Genomic DNA, 21,597 nt, shown 5'->3' with positions numbered 1-21,597 from the left:
TTTTAACTAAAAAAATACAAGCTTTAACATGGAAACATATATTTAAAATATTTCTATCATCCACTACATTTTACATTTATTTAAGTTATGATTAGTCCAAGAAGATTATATAATTAAGTTGACTCTTGTAAAAATTCTAAATGGAATTTTACCTTTTCTTATGGCACCGTCTATATTAATCATTCTTAAATTGAATTAAAAGTACAAAATTGTGACTGATATCTCAAAATAAATTACAGTATCACATAACGGTTCTTAATGAAAATACTTAAAATTAAGAAAATATAAACTTTTTTGCCTTAAATATGCATGTAGACTTAATAGGGTAACAACAATTCCCCGTTTTATTGAAAAACCTGCTTAATTGTGCTAAAAGTAACAAATTGTGCGCTGGTTTTACTATAAGAGATACAGAAATAGAAACTCATCATTACCCTGTTACTTCTTCACATAAATTGGACTATTCCACCTTACAGCCTTAGAATTACTCACTAAATACATTTAAACAGAACGTTGCTCAGTCTATACAACCTCACTTGAAATGGGCCCACAAAAACCTTGTTCCTTCTGCCGCCGGTGCGTATGATGAGGGCCAAAGGATGGGTACCTACCCAATTTTTTAATTATTTCTTACAAATAAATAATCATTACACGCTTTAGCTCGCAACAGTCAGAAAAAATTTAATATTCTGAATATACAGGGTGTATCGAAATTCTAAATTTAAGAAGGTCCGACACCTTGTAGGTTTGAAAAGATCGATTTTTGATCCACTTTTTTTGTTAAAAATAAAGAGTCTTAAAAGAATTTAACATAATTCGATGTAGTTCAAAAGTTAAAGTCTCCCAACTATGTTGGCTGATTCAAACGAACTTGCGTAGCAGCAGTGCTGTTCATTATTTTACAGATGGCACTAGTATGGTACTAGCTTACTAGTATGGCAACCAGCAATAAAAAAAAAATTCAATTGTGTGTGTTTTTCATAATCATATTAATTGAAACTGCCCCTTCCTGGCTCAGAGTTTACGTAATTAAAAAAATGTACCGTAAAGTGGAGCGACTTTGATATCGGAAGGTGACATTGATCACCAATTTACATTATTATGTAAGTTTATTGAGGTAAAACTTCTTTACGCACGCTTGAGTTGGGAATGCGTTACGAAAAGTGTGATCGGGCGAGTCGAACGGTAGTTGAGAAGGAGATATGAGTTAGTGGAGATAGAAAGAGAGAGTTACGGTTCGTATATTGCTGTAGAAGCAAGAGAGAGTATATACATACATATCGTCGCCTTAAAGCTGCTAAGTCCATTTTTGGCTAATTTGCGTTTTTTGGAAAAACCGGCAGCACTATATTCTACGTTGATTAGTAGCCAACTACAAATGTGTAATAATAATCATTATTTTATACGATGAGAATAACAGCTAACTCCCGCCGACTCAAATCCACTTTGTAAATACAGCCAAGTCCACACAGCCATGTGCATTTTCAATGGTGATCTTGTGAGAACGTGTCGCAATTGAGTTTAATATGCATTATTTTAAGTTACTTCTAGTATTTTGGGTGTTTCAAATATTTTTTTTATTTAATAACCCAAGAGGTAAGTTGTTAAAACATTGTTATCCAAATTGCATGCAGTAAATATTTTTTATTCAGCGGTAATTATCGTTTATTGTTTTAATAGGACTTGGCAGTATTTCTTAAATGTTTTTTTAAAATATCATGAGGAGAAAATGGGCAAAAATTAGATAACTGTGAAGAAGTTATTGTACTGAATGAAATTCCTTTACTGGACAACTTAAATGAAGCTCCTTGTGCTTCTACATCAGGAATCAATCATATTAAAAAACCATCCAATATAGAATCTACAATTTCTGATATTTCCGATGACGAAGCTAGCAGGTTGGTACCATATTCGGATTCCGACTCAGGCTCATCTTTAGGTATCTGACAAAAAGTAAAAAACGTAAAGAGCGCTTTCAAGTACAAAAATCAACGTGGTTTGCTGAAAAAAATAGAAAGTTAAGAGAAAGGGGTCAAAGTTACTTGGGACGAAACAAAAAAAATGGAAAATGGACCTATAACAATCCAAAAAAACCTCGTACAATGAAGGAAAGGTGCAAATGTAAACTAAACCCTAAAGGAATGTTAAAATGCTCTGCAGTAAATGAAGGTCAAAGGCAACTTATTTTTAACAACTTTTGGAAAATGACTTGGGCGGAAAAAAAAGTTTATGTAAACACTCTTGTCTTTTCTATGCCACCTAAAAGACACAGAAACCGGCAAAAAGAAAATGAAAGTAAAAGGGGACAAACCCTTCAACATTTTTTAAGAGTAGGAGAAGAAAACCTTAGAGTTTGTAGGACAATGTTCATTACCACTTTAGGGATAGGTCGCTGGACGATACTCCATTGGAAACGGTCTTTTAATTCCCGTTCGCCTAATGTTCAAAGAGAAACGTCAATGGAAGGTCAAAAAAAGCCATTCGAATTGCGTCGTGAATGTTTACTGCAATTTTTAAAATCATTTCCAGTCATGGAGTCTCATTACTGCAAATCAACATCAGAAAAAAAAACCTTTTAGCTGAGTGGCAATCTAAACAAAGTCTTTATGATTTTTACATCAATAATTGGTGCGAATCAAAAAATGTGGAGCCGCTTTCTGTAGCAACATTTTCCTAGGCTTTTCAAGAAAAAAATTATGCCATTTTTCACCCGAAAAAAGATCAATGCGAAAAATGCGTTAGTTGCAAGGTTGGCGACATCTCGGAAGATTAATACAAGAGTCACATACAAAAGAGAAATCCGGCAAGGGAGGAAAAGGAAAAGGATAAAAATACACAAAAATATTATGTATTTACGGTGGATTTGCAAGCTGTGCTAATGTGTCCCGTATCTAAAGTGTCTACTTTATATTATAAAACAAAACTTGTGTATTATAAAACAAAAGTGCACAATCTTTGTTTTTATTATTTAATGAATTCAGAAAAGAAAAGAAAAATTCCTGCGCCGTATGATGTAAACTATCTTACTTACGACTTTTTTTAAAGTTTTAATTGTGTGCAATATTATAAAAAAATCAGACCTGGTAATGTTAAAGGAGACCTGAAAGTTACTGATATTCGTGCTCTGAGATACATGCCGGAAGGAGATAATTTCTATAAAATTAATTTTTCGGACTCGTGGGAAATTCTTTCACAAAGGAAAAGCCGAATATCTAGAACATATTTATGGGAAGATTTAAGTCCACTTTACTTGGAGAGAATTAAAATAGCTTCCCGAAAATATGAAGATCTACAGGCAAACATACAATAATTTAGGTAAAATATAGTTGAATAAGGCGGTTTTTTGACTCTCCTGTAAAATAGGTAAAATGTGAGTTGGCAGGTTTACACTTTAGGGCGACGATATACATATATTATAGTTGCGTGCAAAAATATCCGGCCAAAGATAAATTTATGATTATGCCCTAAAAAAAAGTGAAAACTAAAAATTCGCTCTTATTATCGAAAAGTACTTTTAAATCTATCTTAAAAATCGTACAATTGAAAAATTACAATAAACTATATTTATAATAATTTTACAACAAAAACAATTTTTCTGGCTTCTCATAAATATCCGACCAGATTCCATTACCTAAGGTATAGCTTAATCCGCATGGCAATATTTACGGTATTGGTCAGCAAAATCTGTAAACAGAGAGTTTCGTTCCTTCTCTGATGATATACTATCAGTATCCATTCGGTATAGTAATTCTAAAGTTATTCAATGAAGGAAAAGTTACGTGTAATTGCAAGCATTTTGGACATTGGAAAATCAACTGTGAATGATATAATTAATAAATATAAAGCTACAGGTATTTTAGAAGCTAAACGCATTCCTGGAAGACCTAGAAAAGCAACTCTACGATAGCGTCGATAAACTGATAAAAAGAAAGGCTGTTATAGACGTCAAAAAGAATGTTGCAGTTATTGCACGTGAGTTGCGTGAAGAAAATTTTGCTGAAATACATCGCAGCACTGTGACACGAAGGATAAACGAAGCTGGACTTTTTGGACGTTTCGGTATTAAAAAACCTCTTATTAGTAAGAAAAACAAGATAGCCAGATTAAAATTTGGGATAAATCACCAGTAGGGGAGACCGGGGTTAGTTGACACAGGGGCAAGTTGAAACATCCGCTTTTACGCGAAAACGGTAGATGGCAGGAGTATCGAAAAATATCGATTTAGCTCACCTTGTGACCCTCTACCTTCGAGTGTACCCGTAGATCAGTCGGCTACCAACTGTGAGAACCAGCACACATTTTATGTTTTTAAGCTGGTCGAGTAAATAAAGTGCGACGCAGTTTTTCTTTCATAACGGTGTCAAAACCTTAAGGATTAATAATATTTTTGGATAAATAGTGATCGAAGGTATGTTTTATGTTATTCTACTCTCAAATGCATGATTTTTTCGGTTTAGTTTTAGTTATGAAAAATATAATAAAATGCCGTCCTCTGGGGCTAGTTGAAACAGTCCTGTGGGGGTAAGTTGACACTGGTTTTAACTTACCCCCAAACAATTTTGTATGTACGTTATATATATAAAACATAGAGAGAACGAATAATACACATGAGAGATATTACCGATAATCATCGCGCGCGTAACAAATTTGTAGCTCTATTGGGTCGCAGACTAACACCGTCAGAAGCTCTGTTTTTGGCATGTTCCCCACAACAATTTATGTGTTTTTTTAAGGTATAAAATGCGAACTTACAAGCGAAAAACTGAAAGGGGGAAGACGCTTGTGGATGTTTTTGAACAGGCTGCCCATGAGGTTATAAACAACGGAAAATCTTTCAGAACAGCGGCTGCTGATTCTAACATTAATTATTCGACCTTACGACGTTTTTGCAAAAGAAAACAGCAGGCGGATGAAGACGGTAAATCATTACCTACAGAATAAGAATATTTAATTTAATGTTTTGTTGTGTTGTCCAGTGATTATTTTCTTTGGTCTTGTCTTCACGGCTGATTTTTTTTAGGTTTAGATATACCGCTGCATGTTGGATACAAACGACCCCGTCAGGTTTTGCCTGACGACATGGAGGAAGAGTGGCATCTTATTTGATCGAACAGTCGAAATTATACTTTGGCCTATCAACCCGCGAAGTTCGCAGATTGGCCTATGAATATGCGGTTCACAATAATATAGAAGTAAGAACATACTGGAAAGATAATCATATGGCGTCAACAGATTGGCTGTCGGCTTTCCTTAAACGTCATCCCACATTATCTCTAAGGTGTCCTGAAGCAACAAGCCTTAGTCGTGCAACGAGCTTTAATAAACACAATGTCGCAAAGTTTTTTTGACCTTTTGCAGGAAGTTTTGGACCGCTATACATTTGAGCCACAAGATATATATAATGTGGATGAAATGGGCATGATGACCGTACAAAAGCCGGACAGGGTAATTGCGAAACGTGGGACGAAACAAGTAGGATTTATGACGTCGGCCGAAAGAGGGACTCTGGTCACATTTTGCTTTGCAGATAACGCAAATGGAAACTCAATTCCTCCAATGTTTTTGTTCCCTAGAAAAAACTACAGGGAGTATTTTGTTAATAATGGACCGCCTGGATGTATTGGAGCAGCCAATCCTTCCGGCTGGATGACAGAAACTGAGTTTGTTATTTTCTTTAAACATTTTGGAAAACATACAAGAGCCACAAAGGAAAAGCCTCTCTTGCTGCTATTGGATAATCATGAATCCCATTTATCCTTAAACGGTATTAATTTTTGTGAACAAAATGGGATACTAGTGGTTAGTTTGCCCCGCATTATTCCCACAAATTACAGATACTAGACCGCTCTGTCTACGAGCCTTTAAAAAAATATGTCAATGCTGCCAGTGATGCCTGGATGCGAAATAATCCAGGCAAAACAATGACGATATATAACATTCCTGCGATTGCAAAAGAAGCATTACCATTAGCGTCAACACCGAGCAACATCCAAGCTGGATTTAAAGTATCGGGAATAAACCCTTTTAATCGGCATATCTTTAGTGAGGACGAGTTTCTGCCTTCTACAGTTAGTGACCGACCACTGGTAATTGCCCATGAGGTAGAAGAAAATGGGGAAGCACAGACTCACTTGCCCCCACTTCTTGTTACCCTTGAAAAGACTCCTGAGAAGACTCCAAACAACGATGAGTTAGAAGTTGTACAACCGCAAGTTATAGAACAACCTGGTCCATCCACTAGTATTCAGAAGCATCGGTTTACTCCAGAAGATTTACGACCCACTACACAGGCTTTAGAACGCACTAGTACAAGAAAAGGCAGAAAGCGCGGCAAATCCGCCATTTGGACCGACACACCAAATAAGCAAGAGCTTGAACTTATACATGAGCAAAAGATTCAAAAAGAATAAAAAAAAGGTAAAGAGAAACATATCGAAATCAGAGACTACAACAGAATTCCGCCCTTCTCGAAAATCAAAGGCACCCTGCAGCTCAGAGGAGGAGAAAGAGGAAACATTTTGCCTAATTTGTGGCGAGTCCTTTAATAATTCCCGCCCAAAAGAAAAATGGATGCAGTGCACTCAGTGCCATTATTGGGCCCATGAGGAGTGTACTAACAAAACGCCATTTTGCGTATGTTAGAATTGCGACTGATGATGACATGTAGATTGCAGACTAACTGCAGAACGTATTTAGTATTGTCCTTTTGATTGTTTTTAAGTATTATATTCTTATCAGTTCCTTTTTTAGTTTTTAATATCGATAGAAAATAATATATGATAATAAAACCTACTGTTGCAGATAACCCCAGTCCAGTTGCAACTGACCCCGACTTGGGGCAAGTTGTAACAGCGTGCCTAAGTTTAGTTCTTTCGTTATTTTGTAGAAAAAAAAATATTTTAATAAACGAGAGGCGTGTTCTAATAAAAGAGGGTTTTACAATTCTTTATGTATTTTGATTATCTTTTCTCACTTTTCAGTTTTTTACAGAAAAATTATTTCTGAAAATTGTTTCAACTAACCCCGGCCTCCCCTACTAGACGACAGAAGATTGGAAAATTTCTGAGTGAAAAATTGGAGTGTTGTTTTCGGCGGTATCAAACACCAACACTGTAAAACACGGCCGAGGTAGCATTATGTTGTGGGGCGCATTTTCTTATAAAGGCATCGGTCCAATTTTCAAAATTGATGGGACTATGGACTCTACAAATTATAGAGATATCATATTGATGTAATGCTGCCTTAGGCTTGTAGAACCAAACATGCCACGAAGATGGATTTTTCAACAGAATAATGGTCCGAAACATACATCCAAGCTTCTTCAGCAGTCTTTCAGCAAGAAAAAAATCCAAGTTTCAGAGTGGCCAAGTCAATCTCCTGACTTGAATCCAATAGAACACTTATGGTATGAATTAAAACAGAGGGTGGGAACTATAAATTGTACCAACAGAACTATTTTGTGGGAGAAAGTTCAAGAAGAGTGGAGAAATATCCCTGAAGAACAACTTATTGAATCGTAAACAAACTTATCGAATAGATGCCTCAAAGATCTGCAGCCGTGATAGCTGCAAAGGGCATGGCTACCAAATATTCACGAGAATTGAACATTTATGTGTTAAACTTTTTTTGTTTTTTTGTTGATTAATAAGGATTATATGTATTTAAAATTCGAAATTTAATTTGGCCGGATATTTATGAGTAGCCGGAAAATTGTTTTTGTTATAAAATAATTGTGTGGTCTCAAGCGCACTAATTTTTTTTGGCAACGCTGCATAACTAGAACGTTAATACATCGGAAATGGAGCACGCCATGCATTCTTGTCATTTTTTCGGAAGCCAAATTTGTGGTAATTTTTGTGTGCTGAAAACTTCGAATGCAGATATAAAATTTATGTATATTATTGCACACCTGGTGACAAGATTCAAATTTTATTAGTTGTCGGACAACTTATCAGAAAGAAAAATATTTGATGTGATGTGTTGTGTCGTGTATGTTCATCAACATACACGACACAGCGCCACACAGGCGAGGCGAAATTGTTCGAGTAATCAAAATCGCACCACGATGAACAGGTGTGTTGTCTATTAGATGCCTTTGATCAACATGGTGAGGCGGGATTGTTGAATGATTTATTAAATTATCAAATTCTCCGCAGTGTAAACAAACTTTTGTTTTAGATATTTTGGTACTATAAAAAAAAACTGAATTTAGAAGCAATACAGAAGCGCTGCTAGAGAAAGTTTTTAGCAAAGCGGTGAAGGGTAGTATGAGCATGAGAGCCGCAAGTCAATAATACAAAATACTATTTGGAAAGTTACTAATAAACTTCATGGGCGTAATATTAAATTGGCTGGTGGTCAATCTGCATTTTTCAAAGTTTGATCCGAATCTTTAACTGTGCTGTCTAATCTGGTCCACGATTTTTTGCAAGTCTGATTTATTATCTGCTAGCATCACAGTGTCGTCTGCGGATTAGTGATGGAGTCCATTCACTTTACTACCTCCCATATCTTCCTCTAGAGCCTCTCTGGAAATGGCTTCAGTTCCAGACCTTAATTTGTCACAGGAAAAAGCAGAACAGGTTAGGTTCAAGATTACGGCAATGGAATGTTCTCCAACCCAATGTCAGGGTCTCAGAATATAGGAAACGTCAGCAAGTTAGAATCTAGTTCGAATCTGCACCAATTTTCAGCATTTGATATCTACAATTTGGATGAACCTGGTATTACCGCCGTACAAAAAGTTAAAAAAGTTTTCGCGACAAAAGGGCAACACTAAGTGGGTCAAGTTCAACAAAACACAAAGTTCTTCTTCACATCATGGATAACCATGAATGTCGGTTGCAGGTATCAATTATTGGAAAGAATATGAGATAACGATTGTAAGGTTGCCTCCCCACATATCTAATCGCTTACAATTTTTGGATAAAACGGTATTTGGACCTTCTAATCAGGGAACCGACGAGTGGACCAAACACTTAATATACACGAGCTTCTAATGTGTTATAAGCATGGAACAGAGGTGCCACTCGAAGTAATATTAAAGCTGATTCGACAAAAATATCATTACTGAAGAAAATTTGTGTTCCTATGTCACTCATAGACCCATACCTGTTACAGAACCTCTTCCCTGAGAATCTCTCTGAAATGTATGAATAAAATTATGTTTCACCTAGAAACAAGTTTTGCCATCATATCTTAAAGCACCAGAAAAGAAATCTACTCTGGCTAGAGATTCTACAAATCCAAAAATGAAAAAAAATGATTGCTGCAGACTCACCCGAATGAGACGAAATCGCACAAAACAAAGAGAAGCTAAAAGAGTCTAAAATTGATAAAAGAAAAAAGATAAAGCAGGCCAAAAAAATGTATCTGACTCGTCCTCGTCAAGTGGCGAAGAATTGAGATATCAAGATTCTTCCTGTGAGTTTAAGCTAGAGATGGATAAAGAGCCCTTAAACTTTAGGAATTTTGAGATTGGGAACTCTAAAACAGAACTTCTACGGAAACAAGTAGCTTCCAACAGATTTTAATATTCTGAAGAGCCTATATATTTTGGTTCATATAATGATGTTATCATTGATGCACAGACATGAATTATTATGTAGACTTAGTAGAATACTGTTATTTCTAGTTTTAAATTTTCATTTTGATTTAACAATTTTTTCTATGTGTTAGTGCTTTTTTCTATGTTGAATGCTCAGAAATTATGCAACTTTTTCACATTTTTCCATTGTAACATTTTACGTTGTTTTATTTGTTGGCCATACCCTCCCTTGGTGAGGGGCTGGACACTAGGCATATAAGTATTGAATAGGGTACATAATTTTTATTATAAATAAATGTATTTCATTACTACTTATATTTGAACACTAATAGGCTTTAATGGCTGTTATGCAAATTGGATTAATCAGAATATTGATAGATCAATTCACTTGATAAACACAATTATATATTTTTGAAAATTATAGTGAATTAAGAGGGAATTTTTTTTTTAAGTTTTTTAAGAACATTGGTTTTTTAACATATTCAAAGCATAATATATTCTTTGATGTTTTATAAAGCTATATAAACGAGAGTATGACCACTAAAAAAAAACAACGATTGTAATCTTTTTAATTAACGTAAAAATCTCCAGGACAGGTGGGCATTGATTTCGTCTCTTTCAAAACATGGTGCAGAAAATTCAAAACATGAAACCTAAATTTAGTGTTTTTTTGTTTATTATCTTATTTCGTTTTTTTGACGATATGAATTCCAGATTCATGTGATTCAGAAGAGCTCACAAGGTGCCAGATCCCCTTAAAGGTGATTATTATACTAAAATGACAAAACATTAATAATTATTAATAAAACATAGTCAATAGCTTATAGTGCTATGCATTGGAGCTGCAAAATCTTATTTTAACGCAATTTCAAAAAAGCCCTGTATTTTCAAAAGCTAGCCTCTAAAATTAAATTTTTACCCTGTCAATCCTAAACTCCGTAAGACCTGTTGGCTTGAATCAGACATTTAAATGGTTATCATATATTATTTATACTGGGAAACACCACATTTATAGGACAAATTTAATGATAAAAGGGTATCAGTAAAGCTTCATGCGTAGCTTATACTATTATAAGAATGTTAAATTTACGAAATTAGCTCCTGTTTATTTACGTTATAGTTTAAATCTTGTAGCCCTTAATGAAGGGAATACCAGTCTCAACCTGTTTTTGGTACTCCACATAATTTTGACCAAAAAAGTTAAGAAGAGTTATTTCTTCTATGTAGATCCGACTGTTAAAGAACATCCAGGATACCACTGTATAGGCTGGTATGCAAATTGGATTAATCAGAATCAACTGAAACAATAATATAAAGTTAAATAGTTGTTTAAATATTAAAAACTATGACATACCTGCGTCCCAATGGCCCAGTAAAACCATCCAACATAGCTGGGATGGCGAAAGACTGAATATGGACCCTTCACAACCAACACATGGTCTTTCTTCTTTTCAGATTGTACCTTAAAGTGATATTTATTATTTTTTTGAAAGGTTAAAAGTATGCTCTCATTAAATTGTTTTATGTTATTATCGAACAATATTTTTGGCTCATAGAGCAAAAGCATATTAGATAATAAAAAAGAAGATACAGTTTTAGAAGAGCTTATGAAAATTGGAAAATAACATTCAATTTTTTAACTCAAAATGAAACCTGTACTTCATTAAGGAATTATTTAAAAAATACAAAAAGCTTTTGTTAATTTTGTTTTGAGTAAAGCAAAGTATTAATAAAAATACTATTAAAAATTATATTTGCCGGGCGTATTATTGATAGGAGTTGCTCAAGAGAGTCATTTGGGATATCTGCTTTCTATTATTTTTATAAATAATGTTTGGGCATATTTTTAATTTTCATGACAATTGAGTCTATTAAAAACTGTAAGTAACTTATGGAAGATCATCAATGCTTTTAATGAATTTGTTATTGTAGCCTAACTTTAAATAAAAAGTGCTGAAGAATTTCATTTTCAATAGTAAAAGAAAGACATTGATTAAATAGATAATTCTTCACTAACAAGGCTCTGATTTATAGAATGTTCTTTGAAGACTTTAAGACTTCAAAATAAATTTTTATTACTACACACAAAAAATTTTATTAGCAAAGCTTTAATAATCTAATAATGGTGTGACACCAGAACACACATATATAAATGATTTCCAACAAAAAAGAATAGAATACCTCAACATAAGATAGGAAAAGAACACAAAATACTTCATCTTAAAGAACCTCCTTAAACGTCGTTTGAATAGTTTTATACTCGTTGCCACTTTCATGATAGGTGATTAAGAATTGAGATGTTGATTTTTAATTATTATCTTATACCATATATTATCTTTTCTCAACACGGCAAATACTCGGCAAATCACCAGACCTGGCACCACAGTATATATATCAGTAAAGAGTCTACTTATCATGAATATTAAGAAACGCAAAATTGATATAGAGGGAAAATAGGATTGGAACCAACAATTAGGACCAACACACAGTCTCTGAGAGAGTCCACTAAGATAAAATGAAAACCAGAATAAATAACACCTCAAATTTAAAACAAAAGCTTTCGATAAGTCTCAAAGAACTGCAGCAGAAGCCTGACCCCCATTGACCTCATACTCATACTCCTATATTACCAAAATTAAATTGTTACATACATGTTTATATTATACAAAAATTTTTATGTTTACTATTGTAATTATATTAAGTACCTAGAAAACCTAATTTCTGTATGTACCATAATAACCATAATACTAAGAGTTTAACAATAAAAACTAACTGAATAAATATTAAAATAATATATAGTGTAAACCATTTGCTCAAACTCATAACAAAACTTAATTAGCTTGATAATTCAATTAAAAAAAAAGAAGTTTTATTACTTTGAATCAAGAAAAACGATTCAGAATAATGTTGAAAACTTTTCGAAATTATAATATAAATATTAAATTTTATTATTAATTAAATACGATGATTATTATATCATTCGAAATTAATTATTATAATAATTATGGTTTTCGTATATAAAAGAACAAACACTTAAAATATATAAAGATCGAATTGCCAGTATTCTTTCACTGTAAAGTAGGTATGTTGGAAATACTTTAACCTTTCTAAAAATGATTTTAAACATGTAGTTTTGGATTATATTTAAAGGTTTTAATGCATTTTCGTAAGAACGTTCCCTTACTATTATAGCATATCTCAGTAAAGACTCTACAAGAGCTTTGTCAACACATATCAAAAGTTTTTCATTTAGAATTTCCGAATTAATTTTCTAATGTTATTAGTTAATCTTAACACATGTTTTGGTCGATGATTACTCCTAAATATTTAGTAAATTGTACATCCCTTATTTCATTCTCAAATCCATTTATCTGGATGATATTAAAATTAGGACGATAGGTATTTGTTAGGGAGAAAGCTATGTAGTTGGTTTTGTCAACATTTAATGTAAGTTAGAAAGAGTCTACCCAATTTTTGATTAATGTTAAATCTAAAAATGTTTTTTCACGCACCTCTTCCCAAGCTTGACACACAAAAACGACAACAGTGTCGTCAGCATAAGAAACCACCATACCATTTTTAAGTAAGATATCTGTTAAAGAATTTATATAAATTAAGAAAAGTAATGGCCCAAGAACGGTAACCCTGTGGTATTCCTATCAGCATCTCTGAGGGATCACTATAGATATCATTAATTTTAGTCCTGGCATCGTGTCAAAAGCCTTTGCTAGATCAAGAAATGTTGCAAGGCACTTTTTACCTTTATCGAGGTGTTTCATTATAGTTCTTGTGACCAGGAGTATAGCGTCCGAAGTACTAATACCTGTGCGGAATCCGAATTGGTTTTTAAATAACATGTTTTTATTTTATAATTTCAGTTTGTATTCCATTATAACCAGGCAAGCAGTTGTTTTTGAGTGAATTTATATGTTCAAGAATTTCCTTTCTACAAACAGGTGTTGAAAATATTGAGTTCAGTGATCTATACTTTAGTGTGAGAATATTGCTTGGTGATTTTATTTTACTGTCCATAGTTTTCTCTACATTAACAAAAAATTGGTTGCAGTATTCAGCCATTTATTTTTTTTAAGCAAAGGGCTGATTATTATTGTCCTGAACATCTATGGTTCCAGATCGTTAGTTTCATTAACTGCATTTGAAATGATCCGGTATATGTTTTTGAAATCATGTTGATGAGAATTTATTTCGGCTTTGTAATAGTCAAACTTTTGTTTATTAATTATTTTATTTAGATTGTTTCTATAATTTATAAAAACACTCTTATTTTCCCAATTGTTATTCTTTAAAAGTATTTTTTTCATTTTATCACGTTTCCTCAGTGAACAATAAATAGTTTATTTAAAAAATTATGAATGGAATAAAATATTCCTCTTAGTGAACTGACAGCTAAAGTGAACCATGCTAATGATGTTAGTTCTTTTTATGAAAGACATTACTCTGCACAAGCTTGTCAATTTTTGAAAGTTTTGATAAATTATTTCGACGTAGATACTGTTTGTAACAAATTGTGTAATTCCCATTTACATAAGGTCCATAAGTTGTTTTTGGAAATTGACTACAACAAATACTTTCCTTTACATTGGCGAGAGCGATTGTCTCCGTCCAGAGATATTGAAAATTAAAACTTTAATGTTTAGTGTAAGTAGAAAATTTATTTTTTGTTATCATTTATGTCCAATGCCTTCAAGACGGTCATCTAGAGACTTGTTTATTTTATTACCACCAAATATATATTGACTGTGCAACAATTTGGCTTTCAAGCAAACCTATAAAATTAATGATACTGTTGACAACACATATCAGAACAAGAAGGTAGCAGGTCTTTTCTTTAATCTGTTGAGAGCATCCTCTGGCGTATTGAGCCAAAGGCCCTCTAGAGAAGAAGAAGTTGAGGGGTTATGAGATTAAGAACAAGTGCTTCTCTTCCTTGAAATCATACATAAGTGGAAGTACTATAAAAAGTACATAAAAAGTGCAGTTTACTTAAACTTTAACTGCAAGATTTCTGTAAAGCAGATTCCAAAACCTAAACCTTATTTTAACTGTACCCTCCCATTATTTTCTGCCATTGGTCATGTGAGGGAAAAATGATATATTTTCTCAAAATAGGCATGAGAAAAAAATATGCTCTACAAATAAGAGCAAACTTTCTTTAATTTAGCCATCTATGAAGTTGCTTCATCATTTTTATAATTTGGTTGACAAATAAAGGACATGTGGTATTTATAGTAATTAATCTAATAGATCAGAACATATACATTATACAGTAGTGGCCAAAAGTAGATAGACAAAAACAATTTTGGAATTATTTTTTTGTCTAGATATTTATAAAATAAAATTAGTATAGTATTGCTTCTCTTTAACTCAAGGTACAACATGCCACGCGGAATTAGATTCTCTCTTGATTTAAGACAACGCATTATTAATGCATATCGCGCGGGTGATCATCAAATTGATATTGCTCGTAGATTTGATGTTAAAAGAAAAGCTGTTTGGGCAATTATCAAAAGATATGAAAGGACAGGATCATTAGAGCCAAAAAATAAATCTGGTCGACAAAAAAAAATAGACATTAGAGCTGTACGCAAATTAAAACAAATTAGCCAGAATAACCCTTTCATGACTTCTCGCAAATTCAGATAGAATTACAGGCTCTAGGGATTTGTAATGTGTCCTCAAGGACTGCAAGACGAAGGTTGGTAGAAGAGAATCTATTTGCACGTAGGCCAGCAAAAAAACATTGCTTTCAAAAAAGAATCGCTTAGCCCGATTGAAATATGCCCGTCAGCATATACACTGGACAAAGCATGAATGGAAACGTGTTTGCTGGAGCGACGAATCGAAGTTTAATTTGTTTAATTCCCATGGAATTCAATATGTTAGACGTCCTTCGGCCAGCGTTTGAATCCCAAGTACACAAAATCCACAGTTAAGCATGGAGGTGTATCAGAGATGGTTTGAGGTTGATTCTCAGGTTATGGAATGGGCCCGTTACATCGCATAGAGGGCATAATGGACAGGTTTATGTACAGGGATATTCTCAGAGATGTTATGAATTTACCATTGAGATTCCAATTCCAGCAAGATAATGACCCGAAGCATTCCTCCAGAATTATGAAGCAACTTTTCAAAGAAGAAAAAATACCAGCGAAAATTTCAAATAAAGGTGAATTATTCGAACGGTTGCAACAGAAATGGAAAAATATTGGTTTAAAACTCATAGACAATCTTATTGAATCAATGCCACGTAGATGTCAGGCTGTAATAGACAATAACGAGTATTTTACAAAATACTAATATTGTAGATGGTTTAATTTGTAATTTTAAAAAAGTACTTCGAAAAAAAAGAGTATTGGTTATTTTTTAAATTTGTCTATCTACTTTTGGCCATTACTGTACATAAAACTTTAAGCAATAGGTGCTGAAAAGCTTGGTAGGTACTGAAAAATCGTTAAAATGTTATTATGACTTTTCTTCTTATGCCTTATCAGAGGCTAATTTACATTATGGAATTCTTAAAAGGGGCAATACATTTTATGTATAAATCTACTCAGCAGCAATCTTGTAAGCCTTTATTTCAGTCATGAAAATCACTCTAACACTAAAATTCTTATTTATACTTGATACATGCTGTTTGATTCATAGTAAATATAAGATGAATATACCAGCTGACAATGTAAATCATAGACATAGTGCTCATATGTTGCTCTTACCTATTCCAAATTCTGCAACTAAAGGGTCTTTAATCTATATGAGTAAAAACTTCTATAACCTCCTTCCTTCCTGCATTAGAATATTTCAGTGCAGTCAAATATATCAAAGAAAAGTTAAAAAAATGCCATTAAAAAAGATATGTTATAATTTGACAGAATATTTGGAGGATCATTTCAAACTGTGCCAAAATTCTTTTTACCACCATTTCTAAACATATCATATCATAACATGTTGTTATGAACCTTTGAAGTAACCTACGACTTTCATCAAAGTATGGGCTTGTTACATGCACATTTTGCATAAAAGTTATCAGGCTAAAGAAAATAGTGTATACAGGTAAAGAAGCTAAATTATTGCTATTGATGGTGTTAAAAGTTTGAGTAATGGTTTGATATGGTTTGTTGTGTTTTTTGTTTTATTTTATGTGTGAATATAAGTACCCCATTATTATTGAGTCTAACAAATTAAATTTTTATTTCTTTTACTTTGGATGTTGTATACATTTATTTATAACATAAGAAAATTGTTAAAACAGTGCAGCTGTCAAGGAAAGCTTGACAATGACAAATCATAAAAGACTAAAGATAAATGCCAAATAAAAAATATCCAATGAGAATAAGTGATTTAGGTAGAACTGTAAAAAATATCTCTCAAAAGTTAGGTTTTTCTTGTCTACAGGTTCCAGTGAGTCTGAAAATAGTGAAAAATTTAGATAATGTTATTTGTTTTAAGAAAATTCTTAATCTTTTTTTGTTTTTACTACATTTGGTAAAGCCTACATTTTGTGGCAGCCAGGAAACTAATTATATTTTTTTCTAGAAGTTCCTTAATAGATGCTAGTAATAGTTAATTTTGAGTTACATTATAAAATAGAATATATATATTTTTTTTATTTAAAATTTTGAATAAAATTCATTGAATGTATAAGTCCTTTGTAAATACTTACCAAATGGTGGAAATTATTTCCAGCAGTAAACATAGCAAATTTTCTCAAGAATTCCCCTGCAATACATATAGAGACACCAATGTATGAGATCAAATAATACTGTTTTAGCCCTAAAAAAGATGCAGTTATATTTAACATTTTCTTTGGTCTCGAAAACTTACAAGGACAGAAATATGCTTCAGCAAAAAATTCAATCCAAGAGAGTAGTGCAGCCATAGTATATTGGGGACTATGATTTATCACAAAAGAATCAGTAGACACTTGAGTAGGCTGGATGATGGCAATAGTCAGAAATTCAGAAAAGTGAAAAAATGCCATTACAGACATGTACAGACCAAAAACTTTAAATTGTGGAGGACACACTAAGAAAATATAGAAGCCCAATGAACACAAGGCTCCTAACATCGCTGCCCTCCATGATATCTATAAAATATTATTAATACATAAGTCTTGCATGAATTCAGGCTTGAAACTTTAAAAGACTTACCTCATAAACTTCATCTGTGAAAGCCAGAAAAAGCAAAGTTAATATCATACATGCTGAAATAGCAAAGATCAGGGCATTAATGCCAAACGTACGTAAGTTATACGTATAATTTAGAAACCCCATTACAGAAAAAACAATAAAGGGCCCTATGAAGTGCTCTATACAGATTCGAATCGGCGATGCCATTTTTTCGCACTAAAAACTTCGTATAGCAACTGGAAACTAATTAAATAGGCTGACTGTTACTATGCGGTATCGGTTGTATTGTGAAATGTTATTTTTTAGACACAGAAATCTACATTTCGCGAAAAAATTAAACTTCTAATTTAGTAAACAACAACAAACACATTATTTATTTGATCTTCTATTTTTCTTGGGGTGTTGTGTTATGTGGGTTGAGGAGATTAACGTCATCAGTCAAAACAATGTCAAAACTGACAGTTATGGTTATAAAAAAAATGACAGTTATGCCACAGTTTTATTTATGGTTGTGGTTCGTATCTAAAATTTTTAACCTCGCTTTTTCTTAAGGTGCGGTTTCGCTAATGCGGTTTTGCCGCGACTGCGAGTACAGGTTTTATACAATTTCTGCATATACAGGGTATCTGCAAAAGGTTGGGAAAACTCGAAACTGAAGTTACTACAAGTCAAAATATGTGAATTGACCTAAAAAAACCTTAATCCAAAAGTTGATAGTTTGCGAGATACAGGATGGCAAAGTTACAATTTTATTTTCTATTTTTCCTTATTGTTTGAGAAGCATTTAAGATTTTGGCATGAAACACGGTATAGGCAGGTTTTTTAGTGTGAAAAACAAGAGTCCGTTATTTTTTATGGCCAAACTTCTAGAGATCTAGAGGGCGCTACTTACAGCACTATTTTGGTAAATATCTTATCATACCTTTTTTGTGCTAACCTGTATTCAATAACTAACCGAAAAATCTTCTTTTGTTGTATCCGAAAAATAAGATCTACTTGTTAGAAGTGTCTAAAGTTAATAGTTTTCGAGATATTTGTTTTTAAAAGTTCCAGTGCATTATTTGTACCATGATGATAAAACATATGTATAACATAATAATCAACTTATTTTGGCTAATATCTGAATAGTGTTGCTAAGGTTTCTAACAATAACAAATGAGGATGGCAACAAAACTAATAAAAAAAATACTAACCACAAAAATTGTCCAAGGTGAGCACCACCTAACTGTTACACACTCTAGCTCGACTAACTAAACCTTGCAGCGCTCTCCAAAGCGTTTGGATGATATTTTTCATTTCCTGGCTATGGTAGAAAATTCTTTATCGAAGATCATCTTCGGTTTCGACTGACGTATCATAAACGCGTCGTTTTAAATCACCACAAAAGATTTTAATTAGTGATCCAGTCACTATACAGATCCTGATCGACCTATCCACTGGTCTAAATAAACTATTTTTAAATGCTCTCTAACTAATAAACTAAAATGAGGTAGAGTGCCGTCATATCTACATGTTCCTGCATGTTTATAATAGAATATTTCTTCCAGCAGAATGACAATTGTTCTTCAAAAAATTGTAAATACCTTTTTGTTTTTCTTTGAAATTCTACTTGGTGGCGGGTTTGTCTTATTACATGAGGATTTTCGTCTGCATTATTAATTTGAAGATTATGCGAGTTAATCAGCCCATCCCTTCCAAATCCTACCTTGTCTGAAAATTATATTAACGAAGTAAATCCATTGTCGTGGTCAAAACTACTTAAAAAATCTAAATCGTTTTTATTACTCAAAATTGAACTCAAAATAAGGCTATAATCATTTCTGGGAATCGTACAATCTTCGTGCTTTTAAAGCATTATATCTTGCTAATCCGTACATTAATTGCATATCAGAATATTCATTAAACGTATACTCCATCATGGTAATATTAATACCTTCGTTATTTACGAATTATTATTATTATTAATATTATTGTTCTAAATTATGACAAACAGAAACCATATCAACACTACTTTGATATTATCCAAAGCAAGTTGATTATTATGTTACAAAAATTTGTTATCATCATGGTACACATAATGCATTGGAAATTTTAAAAACAAATAACTCTAAAACTATTAACTTTTCTAACAAGTGGATGTTTTTTATTGCAAACACAAGAAAATATGACTTTTCGGTCAGTTGTTGTATACAGAGTAGCACAAAAACCTTATCATAAGCTATTTACGGAAATAGTGCTCTAAGTGGCTATTTTGACCATAAAAAACGGCCTCTTGATTTACATACTGGAAAAACCTTCCTATGCCGAGTTCTATTTCAAAATCTGAAATGCTTCTCAAGCAATAAGGATAAATATAAACCAAAATTGAAACTTTGATACCCTGCATCTCACAAGCTAACAACTTTTGGACTAAGGTATATTTGAGTTGATTCATATATTTTAGTCTGTAGTATCTTCAGTTCGATACTTCCCAAACTTTCGTAGACAGGGTACAGAGTACGTTATAAATAAAAGATTAAAATACTCGTTAATGTATGAAATTAAAATCTATGAAATAAAAATAAAAATCAAAATAAGAGCATTGCAGACATCACATTTCAAACAGTCCCAAGGGTATCCTGATAGAATTCATCCATGAAAAAGGCATATTGTGAGTAACCTAAAAGCAGACTCTTAAGTAAGTGATTAAAATTGATTTAAGAATAAGAGCCTGCAAGATTCTCTCTAATTTTTATTAACAATTAATTTAACTATTTTTTTTGCAAAAGAAATAATATATTAATTAGACCCTGATTAGCCGAACCTTAGAATGGTATGCTATACCTCAAGTGTGACTCAAATAATGAAAAATACACAGTCCGTACCAAATGTTCACCCAATTCCTCCCTAATGGTAATGGCCCTAACAGCAAAACATCTCGATGACAGTTACCTGCTTAAGTTCATTATGTGATTCTCAAAGTGGAGCTCACCATCTATAAGTATTCCGAGAAATTTATATATTGGTAAGTCTAAAAGATGATTATTATTCAGCAGGGTACCAGCTACAATACTTTTAAAACCAACAATGTAATTAAGCTTTGCTTAAATTCAAATAAAGCCTATTAGAATTAAACCATGATAATGCTGAGGTTAGTCTCTATAATTTTACTATCATCTGTATAAAGAGTACATTGTGCAGAGATGTTTAAGTGAACATGGTCATTAATATGCAGTAGGATTAGAATGGGTCACAAAACTGAGCCCTATGGGACACCATAATTAGTTATTTGTGAAGTTGACCTTGTCCCCCCCCCCCCCCCTAAAAAACACTACAGATTGATGGCAATCCTCAAGAAATGACCCAATCCAAAAAAAATCTCAAAAAGCCATATCTCTCAACCTTTAGCAGCAGTATGCTACGATCGACACAATCAAAATCTTTGGAAAGATCACAGAATACTGCCGCCGAAGTCCTTTCCTTATTCACACTAAAAACACTCTTTCAATAAAGTTATAAATAGCCTCGTGAATACCCCTTGATGATTGGAATCTATATAGATCTGTAGTTATTAAGTTAAATGATTGAGGGTAGTTCTAAATCCTTACTTTTGCAAGTTGTTCGATCACTTGGACAGGGTAAACAATAAGGATATTGGGTGAAAGTATATCTGATATCTTTATCGTCCAAGTCGGCTTATTCCAGGATATTAAACACTTTCTGATGTTGAACGCGATCAAATGCTTTTTCATACTCTATTAGATGTGCGTATACATCACGGTTAATCCCGATATTTATAACATAATAACTTGTAAATCTCTGCATCTCAGGATTAGGACTTAAATTCCAAAGAGTGTTGGATATTTGTTTTTCGCATTTGTTGTAAATTTTGCTGCAGATCATTTAAAGAAACAATTTTAGCAT

The 21,597-nt window shown here is 32.9% G+C and overlaps 1 protein-coding gene across 1 annotated transcript; it reads right to left on the bottom strand.

Annotated features, from left to right (window-relative positions):
• Positions 1–22: 22 nt before the first annotated feature.
• Positions 23–18,131, bottom strand: LOC126744266 (protein-S-isoprenylcysteine O-methyltransferase). The gene is made up of 6 exons (XM_050451639.1): positions 17,716–18,131; positions 17,390–17,651; positions 17,229–17,338; positions 10,902–11,009; positions 10,638–10,845; positions 23–607 (listed from the first exon to the last, which is right to left on the bottom strand). Exons 1-5 carry the CDS (start codon positions 17,899–17,901, stop codon positions 10,669–10,671), a joined length of 843 nt encoding a protein of 280 aa, XP_050307596.1. The 5' UTR covers positions 17,902–18,131; the 3' UTR covers positions 23–607; positions 10,638–10,668.
• Positions 18,132–21,597: the final 3,466 nt, after the last annotated feature.

Source organism: Anthonomus grandis, chromosome 13 (assembly GCF_022605725.1).
Source record: "Anthonomus grandis grandis chromosome 13, icAntGran1.3, whole genome shotgun sequence".
Lineage (NCBI taxonomy): Eukaryota > Metazoa > Arthropoda > Insecta > Coleoptera > Curculionidae > Anthonomus > Anthonomus grandis.
The sequence above is the reverse complement of the archived record's forward strand: the minus strand, read 5'-3'. Positions and strand labels throughout refer to the sequence as shown.